The sequence below is a fragment of the Papaver somniferum genome, unplaced genomic scaffold (genome assembly GCF_003573695.1).
Source record: "Papaver somniferum cultivar HN1 unplaced genomic scaffold, ASM357369v1 unplaced-scaffold_21, whole genome shotgun sequence".
Taxonomy (NCBI): Eukaryota; Viridiplantae; Streptophyta; class Magnoliopsida; order Ranunculales; family Papaveraceae; genus Papaver; species Papaver somniferum.
This window is the reverse complement of record NW_020631041.1, coordinates 10,366,434-10,377,590: the sequence shown is the minus strand read 5'-3', so window position 1 is coordinate 10,377,590 and position 11,157 is coordinate 10,366,434. Positions and strand designations below refer to the sequence as shown.

Sequence of the window (11,157 nt, the reverse complement as noted above, 5' to 3'; positions counted from 1 at the left end):
ATGAAGAAACTCCTAGAAGCTTTCCGAATCAGACACAAGGTTTCAACTCCCTATTACCCACAGGTAAATGGACAGGCAGAGTCCACAAACAAGATATTACTCGGGATCTTGAGCAGAAGTCTCTACGACAATAAAAAGGTCTGGCACGAAGAACTCCCGCTTGCACTAATGGCATATCGAATCGTTAAACGAACATCAACAGGATCCTCACCATACAGTCTGGTATATGGCGACGATGCTATTATATCCGCGGAAGTAATCATAGCTTTAGCAAGAATACTGTCAGCAAGTGGGGTCGACCTCGACGGTCAACGCATCCTATCATTGGACATGATAGATGAGCGCCGAGACATTGCCGAAAGAAGGTCTCAGCAATATCTTGATCGCCAAGCAAGATTTTATAATCAACATGTCAAAGAAAGGCATTTAGAAAAGGGGGAACTAGTACTCCCTATAGCCCCGTATGTCCAAAGGGAAGGCAGCGCTGGAAAATTCGCCCCGAACTGGGAAGGGCCCTTTCGAATCCACAAAGTTGGGGGGTCTGGATACTATAAGCTGGAGCATGCCGATAGCACCAAGATCAAAGGCAAATGAAACTCAAAATTAATGGAACTTGGTTGAATAAATTTCATGCTTGAATGAATCTTATTTAAAATGTCCGTTGAAAGGGCAACACCCACTGCTTCCTTTTGTTTTGAATAAAACAATGCTACTTCTGTTAATCTAAGTCTTCTTATACTTCAGCACAGTCTAACTCATCAATAAAATTGATGCAACCACATATCCGAGACAAACTTTACAGAAAAGGCACTGGGACTAAAACCCCTAGATATGCCGGAGGAGGGCTTGTCTCACATAATCCAAACTCATAAAAGGAACTACCCTTTTTTCGCAAAGTCACTTCGGGCACAACGTAACCTTTCGAAACTTTCCCGTAGGGGGAAACCCATTTAGCATGTCATCATCAATTTCACCCACACACATTTGAACATAAACAAAACCGATAATCATATCCTACCCCGGAAACCCCCCGAGGAACCAACACAACCACATTTCGACATCAAGAGAAAAAAAAAAGGGAGGGGGGGGGGAACCTCACACAACATAATAAGAAAACACGAAATCCAAACAACTGCATTCATAATACTAACAGTAAAGTAAAACATAAAATGACAATGAAACTAGTCATAGTCTTACATCTGACATAAGGAAATAAAATCTGAAAACAAGACTATCAAGGTAGCAAGCGGAGCTCCTACCGAGCTCATGCCAAAGCAATACTAACTGTGTCCTTACCATGAAGCGCCGAAAGTATTCGGAAGAATGTTATCAAACGTTGCCTCTGATAATAACGGTAATACACAAAGAATAGAGGAGGCAGCAAGAGACCTTCATCCCGAGCTTCATCCATCAAACGTTCGAGTTTGCTATAAGAGCATCCCAATTATCATGGCAAGATGTGAGTTGATTAAAACCAATAGGGAGAACCCCAGAGAGGTGTTCAAAACGAACTATCTCCAGAACCAGACGGACACGAGACATTGCAAGAGAGAATGAAAGAAAGTGGATTAAGATTAAGAGATAATTAAGCTCCTTTTATAAAAAGGGTAATTAATTACATTCATTAATGGGTTTAACTGCCACCCACCCGAACGCAAAAACTAAAAGGAAAGACATTGGACTAAGATGCACGATGTCTGGCAATGGCTTGATCCACTTCTATTAGGAAAGCACGAGCTTCATCTAATGAACGACGCGCCTTTACATATTCGGCATTCATATCCAGTAGGAGCTGATAAGTACGTCCCAGTGCTTCTGGAGAAACTTTCGCCTGAAGAGCCATTTCATGTGTTTTCGATTGCTCTACCCACTCAGCCCAAAGACGGGCATGCATCGCCCAACGATGAGTCACTAAACAGTCCACCTCTTCCCGAACCAACGATAAACGACGAGCTTCCTTCGCAGATTCTTCTCTGATCACTAAACCAGGTATCGACCCCAGAAACACTAAGTGACCTTCTCCATGACACGCCATTCTAATCACAAGAGTGTCGAAGGAAGATAGAGAAATTGAAGAAAAGTAAAATAGTGGAGACATCAAGACAATTACCAAGACGGGTATTGATACTAAAACAAAAGGGATCCTCGAAGCAAGCAATGAAAAGGTTTAAGACCAATGGAAGAGAGACACGTGGAGAGCAGAGGACGCTGCTATAAAGTGTGGTTTTCTAGTTAAAAGAAACAAAGGAAAGGGAAATGTCGAGACAATGAACTTTCAAGGTAAAATTCCCAAAACCGAGATCATGAATGACAGGGGGCTTCGAGGAAGACAAACGGAAAGACCCGGGGTTGCAATCTACGGGGGGCTCCATAGAAGGAAGGACAATCGGAGGATGCATCCCGAATACAAGTTATGACTGATTGGCAAGTATACAAGCCTCGACAAAACAGTCAGGGGCTAATGTAAACACATGAATTTGACCAAATCCGAAGACACGAATGGGGACTTCGGGTATTGGCTGAAGCCACCATTGACGAAGCCCTGACTACAACCAAAGCCACCATTAGTAAAGTCGTCGGGGGGGGGGGGGGGGGGGGGGGGGGGGGGGGGTCACTATGGGCGATGATACAACACGAGTGGGCTACCCCAAAGGTGGGGTGCCCCAAAGAAGATAACCAGTGGGTGCCTAAATAACCCCAACTGTAATAATACATGTATACGGTTAATAATAGAAGTCTTACTATAAAATATATTAGGGTACGGTATTGACATGACAGGCTTTGCCTATAAAAGCAGGGAATTCTCCCAGAAAGAGATAGAGTTCTCCAGATAATTGTATTGTGTATTGGGATTAGTCTCCTCATTACCCTATGATAATTTAAGGGTGTTTACAGACCGAAAACTCTATAATGTTATCTAGAATTTTTATTCTCGTGACACAAAATTACTTATCCAAGATGATAATCATCCCTCAAAATTCATGCCGCTCAAAATTCTTGTCGTGTCACCCATACTTTTGGATGTGAGCACAATTTGGCCCTTGAAAAAATCTGCCCCGTAACTTTAAGTTAGGCTCAAAATATGTATACTATGATTTAAGCACAGCAACCCAAACTTGTACATGTTTTTTTTTCGTAACCGAAAATCTACCTTGTGATCCAAGAACTAACACTCGATAGTCCAAAATGAGTAACCCAAATCAGCCTAAATAATCTTTCACCATGACCCTTAATAATTTTGTCTAATTTGAGATTAAACATACACTAGAAAACAAAAATGGATCATTATGAAGTAAACTTATAGACTCCTAAACCAGCTATTTTTGTTAATGGCTAATTTTTTCTTGATTTATGAAGTGCACCATCTACCTCTCTATTACATTAAAATGGCTGGTGATAAGGAAATACCAAAGTTAGTTTGTAAGAGAATCTCAAATGGCTGGGAACGGGTTTATTTGAAGAACCTCAAATGGCTTGGAACGGAGTTGATGTTTCAATTCATGACTCTGTTACTGCTAAACGACTTGGGTATTCGTATTAATCTTCAAATTTGTTACTTTGTCTTGAACACCTTTTCTACTTATTCTTATGGATATTCTTATTCCTTAGATTTCTATTGTTTCTGTAAAAATAAAAGAAGAAAAAATAACGGAGTATTGCTCTACTTCCGCTTGATAAAAACACCTCAATAAACTAGTTGTATATGTCTTAAATTTGATCTTGGTTTTTGGGTTTTAAAGAAGTTTTTAAGTTTTCGCGTAACTGTCTGAACTTGAGTCTATTTGTATACTAATCGTACCATGAGGTAGATTTAACATACAAGAGATCAAACACTATTAGGCATTGTAATACAATGTTTTATGTGCAGTGAAAAAAATGATAGATCTTTTCGTTGTGGTGTATTTTTTTGTTTATTCCTCCTCCGTTGAAATCTTGAATTTGTCGATGTTCATGAAACTAAATTTCTTTATAGTTTTATAAATGTTATTAGTTAAGCACTACAAAAAGTATTCTCAAAGAAAAGCATGATAAAATATTGATGATGCATTCATAACATCCTAATGTATATTTTATTATGTTTATTAATACTAATTTAATTACGAAAGATTGTCTCATGTACTAAAAACACAACACATAAGATAGCAATAAGCAAAGTGCATCATATACAAAAAAATATACTCATGTGCGCATAAAAGCCAGCAATAAGCAAAGCGCAGCATCGCAAACAAAAGCAAAACGCAACAAAATGAGCAACAAGTAAATCATACTATCAGTGCAACAAAACAACCAAATACCACTACTGTGATTAGGCATTTTTCAAGGAAAGTCATATGGTAAATTGGCCATGATTCCACTAGAACAGAGAATCATATGAATATAAAGAAAAATATAATTAAACGGAGATTAAGTTGAAACCCTGAATTGAAACCCTAAATTGAAACGAAACAAATGAAGTAAAGCTAGGGTTTTGTTTCCTGAAGTCGCCTCATTTTTATTTTTTTCTAGTCTGACTCGAATCTGAATCAATTCATTCTTCTATTACTACTTTTTTACATTTTGTTGGGCCACACAACAATAAGGCCTAAATCTTAAAAACAAAATGGGTCTATCATACTGCATTTACTTACTTACAGTAGTAGCATGAATGAATGATTACCTTCTCTGGGAAAGGAAGAGGAAAAGGAAGAGAAGCCGAAGCGGAAGCCGAGCCAGCAGCAGATAAAGAAGGAGAAGCATAGGGACTATAATAAAGGGTAGAAGAAGAAGATGACGATGATGCATCTTCATAACATGGCATCCCATAATAATCTCGATGATCATAGTTCTTAAATTTTGATTCTAGAAAGTTTTTCTTGAACTGTTTAGATTCTGGAGAATCACACCATAAATCACAAAACCTGTTACCTCTTTTCATTTTCTTAAGAATCACCCCTCGTGCTAGATCAATTTTTATGGAAGATAGGAAGGATTTGTGATCATAAATGTAATAGAGAGGTAGAAGGTGCACTTGATTTCTCTTACAAACTAAATTCGGTAAATATATGAAAAACAACCAGGTCAATTAATCTTCGGGTTTATTTGAAGAACCTCAAATGGTTGGGAACGGAGTTGATGTTTCAATTCATGATTCTGTTATTGCTAAACAACTTTGGGTATTCGTATTAATCTTCAAATTTGTTACTTTGTCTTGAACACCTTTTCTACTCATTCGTATGGATATTCTTATTCCTTAGATTTCTATTTTTTCTGTAAAAAGAAAAGAAGAAAAAATAACGGAGTATTGCTCTACTTCCGTTTGGTAAAAATACCTCAATAAATTAGTTGTATGTGTCTTAAATTTGATCTTGGTTTTAGGGTTTTAAAAAGGTTTTGATCAGTGGAACGCTGAGATTTATTAGTTCTTAAATTTGCAAATATGATTAACCATTATACTTTTTAAGTTTTCGCGTAACTGTCTGAATTTGAGTCTATTTGTATACTAATTGTACCATGAGGTAGATTTAGCATACAAGAAATCAAACACTATTAGGCATCGTAATACAATGTTTTATGTGCAATGAAAAAAATGATAGATCTTTTCTTTGTGGTGTATTTTTTTGTTTGTTCCTCCTCCGTTGAAATCTTGAATTCGTCGATGTTCATGATACGAAATTTCTTTATAGTTGTATAAATGTTATTAGTTAAGCAGTACAAAAAGTATTCTCAAAGAAAAGCATGATAAAATATTGATGATGCATTCATAACGTACTAATGTATATTTTATTATATTTATTAATACTAATTTAATCACGAAAGATTGTCTCATGTATTAAAAACACAACACTGGTGTGTTGTTGTGGTTGTTGCAACAGTAGTGATTGGGTAGCTTCATTCCTATGGTCGTTATACTGTAGTTGTTGTCATAGGAGTAATATTGGTTGAGGAACTTCTCCATCTTCTTCGACAAATACAGTAGTCATTATGTTCAATCTGTGTATTGAGTTTGTATAACATTTGTATATACCATTGCTAGAAAAATATTCCTTATAATAACTGACAGACCAATTCTATCGAGCTAGATCAAACACAAATCGAAAAATGCTTACCAAATTTAATTTGATAATACAATGTGTTTTTAATACTAAATTGTATAAAGAGAAAATGAGGCATGACTGCAATCAACAACGAGAAAAAATTTGTTCACCACGTTAGAAACAAGATTTTTAGAAGATTCGGAGAATGGAAAGCGGTTTAAGAATTTAGAAGAATCGGAGAATGGGAAGCGGTTTAAGAAAAAGTGGGGTAGAAGTGGGATCGGAGCGTGGGCAATAGTGTAGTTATAGGTATACGATCGGATTTTATCCACATGCCTTTTGGAGTAATCTCGACAGTAGAAAATCCTATTTTTACCATTTTAATTTTTAATTTTCTGTGTCAAATTTTTTTTGAGATTGAATTTTTTTAGTCAAAAAATTTGTTGCCTAACGGGAGAATAAATTGTCCCTTTTTTAAAACTAAAACACAGAAAATTATAGTTCTTTAAAAGTTTCAATAACAAATAAACCCCTTTTCAGCATAACATCAGGGTTTAACATCAACTAGCCTCTGGAGAAAAATTCTCACAAACCGTTAAAAACTCATGCTGGTGAAATGAAATATAAACATCAGTATTCATTCCCCCATAAAGTATTTTAAAATAAAAAATTTATAATGCATTCGTAACATCTTGATGTACATTTTTCTACGTGTATTAGTACTAATTTAATTACGAAAAATTGTCTCATGTATTAAAAACGCAAAATATTAAGATCAAAAAACATTCTCCTAGCTAGCTATGAGAAAAACAAAAAAGAAAGAACCATTGCCCTAGCCACTATCCACACTGTTGTGGCATGCCGAAGTCAACACACCATAGTATATGACCATGATATACAGAATTCACCAAACACCATCTACATGTTGTCAAAATTTTCCAACGAAAAAAAATGTGAAAAGAAAAATGTCTCAAAGCCCAAGTTGGGAAAAATAAAATGGATCAAAAGAACAAAAAAAAAACACATGTTTCTTATTACAAGAGGCACGGACAAAAAGCTTATTAGGATCTTTAGTTTATTAGGATCTTTACGAGGACTTTCAAACGGCAAAGATATAGCATTCTCACCTGATCACAGTGCAAGTTACTAACAATGATATTCCAAATGCAAAGAGAATAGTGGGATTCTATGATAAGGAAACACAGATTGTTGAATCAGGAGGAGAAGAGGGGGAGGTCAATAACAATGCTCTTTCGGAGGAAGATTTCCTTCACAACCTAAAGCCGGTTGATCTCTCTGACCCATTCATTAACATTCCTTTCAAAGGAAATTTGATGGAATGGGACAAGGAAAAAACCTTCTCTCTAGGAGGAGGAGTCTCTGTTGGGTGCAAAAAAGAAAAGCTTAGTGGGAAAAATACAAAATCTCCTTCAATCAAAAATGTTGCTAGAGCAAAGTTGGTAAACGGCAACGAAAAGTCCCCACCAACAATTCCACCTGGTTTTGAGAACACTTTTCCTCAGCCAAATAATGCAAATAGCCCATCCAAATCCTGGACAAGACAACAAAGGCCAGCAAATATCCTACAAAAGCTTGAAGCAGCACACCAGGAGGATAGAGTCCAAAATCCAGGGAATTCTAAGAAAAAGAGAGTCTTTGTAGAAGAAAAGGAAGAAGGAAATGGATCAGGAGAAGCATGGACTGGGAAACCTCAAAAGGTAATCCTAAACTATTGCAACTTCATATCTAAATCCCAACTTGGCACAATGAAATATCACACACAGAAAATTAGCTCTAAAATAAGCATGTTATATCCTAGTTCTAAGAAAAAGGAGTACCATATAGTATCATACTTTTGGGAATGCATTGTGGTGATAACCTGGAATTGCCAAGGTTTAGGACAAAAAATACTCAAAATTATCTCCTGGAAATTCTTAACAAGGAAAATCCAGATATATTATGCTTAATAGAAACCAAACAACAAAATAGGAACATGCATAAAATTCTGAAGTCTATGAATGTTCACAATTACTACCTTGTACCACCTAGATGTCAAGCAGGGGGTATGGCAATGATTTGAAACATAACCTCTCTATTAATATTGAAAGCTCAGCTTGTAACCAAATAAATGCTAGCCCATACCCTGTTGAAAAACACTCTTCTTGGGATATGTTAGTTAAAATAGCTGAAACTATCAACATCCCTTGGCTTGTTATGGGTGATTTAAATGTAGTCCTCAATAGAGAGGAAAAAAAAAGGAAGTAGAATCTTTGACAATGGTGAAGCAACCATCTTCAAAGACAAAGTATCTGACATGAACTTACAAGACCTGGGGTTCAAAGGGTATCCCTATACTTGGAGCAATCAAAGAACTGATAACTCTAGGGTGGAGGAAAGATTGAATAGAGCCCTAAGCAATGAAAAATGGATTGATCTTTTACCAAAATCCACAGTTCATCATCTCATTGCTATAGGGTCAGATTATGGTCCAATCATTCTCAAAACTAACCCTGATTGGAAGGATGGTGCCTATCCCTTCAAATATTTTAGGGGTTGGATGGAACACCCAGATTGCAAGAGATTAATTATGGACTCCTGGAGAGCTTCTCAACAGGGATCTGTGAGTTTTTCTTTTGCTAAAAATGTTAAATTCTCCCTATACAGATGGAACAAAAACACTTTTGGTAACATCCAACACAACATATATCAAGGATTAAAAAGGAGATAGACGTTCTGGCCAGCAAGAACAATAGATGACATACTACTTTAAAGAGACTTGAATCCTCTCTTAATAGATGGAAGGACATTGAGGAAAATTACTGGAAAACAAAGAGCAGAAATAACATCATACACCTGGGGGATAGAAATACCTCCTTCTTCCACAATGCTGCTAGGACAAGATACAGAAGAAATAGAATTGAATCCATGAAAGATCAACATGGAAATTGGTTGGAAGAAAGAAGTGATATTTCAAATTGTCTCACAGACCATTTCAAAATCATAGCTTCCACCAATAATCCTGTTCTAAACATGGATATGCTAAATCTCATCCCTTCCTCCATAACTGAGAGAGAAAATGAAATTCTCATTGAAACCCCTAAGGATACTGAAACAAAAGCAACTTTGTTTGCAATGGAAGGCAATAAAGCCCCTGGTCCAAATGGCTTCCCTCCAAACTTTTTCCAAGATAATTGGGAAACCATTGGAGAAGACCTAACAAAATTGGTTTAAAATTTTTTTGATCTGGCTATATGTTTAAGGAAATGAATGCAACATTCGTATCTCTCATCCCAAAGGTTCAATTTCCTTCCTCCCCAGGGGACTTCAGACCAATTTCTTTATGCAACACCACTTATAAACTCATATCGAAAATCTTATCCCAAAGAATGAAACCATTGCTAAGTAAAATTATCTCCCCTTATCAATCTTCCTTCATCCCAGGAAGGCAGATAAATGATAACACTATGGTTGCTCATGAGATTATCCATAACATGAGAACTAGGAGAGGCCTACAAGAATGGATGGGGTTGAAAATCGACATGTCCAAGGCTTTTGACAGAGTATAATGGCCATTTATGTTAGTTGTCCCTGAAAAAATGGGTTTCCCAAAGAAGTGGCGTCATATTATAAACCAATGCATCTTTACCACTAGTCTAGCCATATTGCTGAATGGAGTTCCCTGTGATACTTTCAAACCAACAAGAGGGATCGGGCAAGGGGATCCTTTATCCCCCTACCTATTCATTCTCTGTGTGGAGGTGTTTTCAAGAACTCTTATGCAGGCTGAGATTGAAGGAAAAATCCACGGGATAAAGATTGTGAAAAAAGCCACACCGATAAGCCATTTCTTATTTGCTGAGGATTGCATCATTTTATGCAAAGCAAACACTATTGAGGCTGAAAACATCCTTGATATCATAGCTAGTTTCAGCTCTTGTTCAGGGTAAATGATCAATCTAGCTAAGTCAGGTGTCTTCTACAGTAACAACACTTCCCCTGATAAGAAGTTGAACATAACAGGGCTTCTGAAAGTCAGTCCTATATCCCTTAAGTATAAGTACCTGGGATCCCCGCTTTTCACAAATAAGTCTAAAGTAAAAGACTTTCACCCTGTGATTGATCTAATAAAGCACAGGATGGAGGGGTGGAACAACAAAACTATCAACCCAGCTGGGAAGATGGTCTTGATTAAACACGTCACTTCCACCATGGCTAATTATCAGATGAGTAATTTTAAAGTACCAAAAGCTATAACAAATGAGATGAATAAAATTCAAAGGGACTTTTTTTGGGGTAAAGAAGATGGAAAACCAAAAGGAGTCTACTTGAAATCTTGGTCTGGAACTTGCATTCCGTTAGAAGAGGGGGGCTAGGCTTTGTAAACTTGGAAAAGTTTAGTAGTACTATCATCTCCAAAATGGGTTGGAGAATGCTACAACAACCGGATACTTTGGGTACTCAAGTCATGCATGCCAAGTATTTTGAAAAAACTTACATTATGCATATGCCGACTATCCCCGAACAAAAGGATTCTTGGGTTTGGAAAGGAATATTGGCTGGCATAGCAAATATCCAAAAATTTGGAAAATGGCAAGTAGGTAATGGTAACAAAATTAATATTTGGAAGGATAGTTGGGTCACAGGTTTAGATTTTCTAATCTGTAAACCCAACACCTGCCCTCCAAATATTGAAAAGGTTGTTGACCTTATTAATGAACATCAACAATGGGACAGAACTCTTATCTGCAACATCTTCATTGATCCCATTGCTAGAAAAATTCTGCAAACAAATATAAATCTAGGACATGATGATAAAGTCACATGGCCATTGACAAAGGACGGAACTTTCACGGTGAAATTTCTCTACAAGAAGCTAGCACAAAATGATCAAAATGGTTTTGAAACAAAAAACTGGATTGCTATTTGTCAACTAGCTGTCTCCCCTTCTATCAAAGTTTTTTTATGGAAAGCAGCCCATTCTATCCTTCCTAGGAGAAAGAATGGGTAGACACTTGCATTACATTGACAAAATGTTCAAAATCTGTAACTGTCAAGAGGAGTCAGTCTCTCATTTGTTCATCCACTGTCCTCTAGCTCATCAGGTGTGGAGAGAACTACATTTGGAACCAAATGAAGTTTTCAA

At 36.9% G+C, this 11,157-nt stretch overlaps 1 protein-coding gene across 1 annotated transcript; it reads left to right on the top strand.

Moving 5' to 3' along the window:
* On the top strand, positions 1 to 594 carry LOC113339573. The gene has a single exon (XM_026584817.1). The coding sequence runs from the start codon at positions 1 to 3 to the stop codon at positions 592 to 594; it is 594 nt and encodes a 197-aa protein (XP_026440602.1).
* The last annotated feature ends 10,563 nt before the right edge of the window (positions 595 to 11,157 follow it).

Coding starts and splice junctions, on each gene's coding strand:
- LOC113339573 (XM_026584817.1), top strand. CDS start 1: ATGAAGAAACTCCTAGAAGCTTTCCGAATCAGACACAAGGTTTCAACT.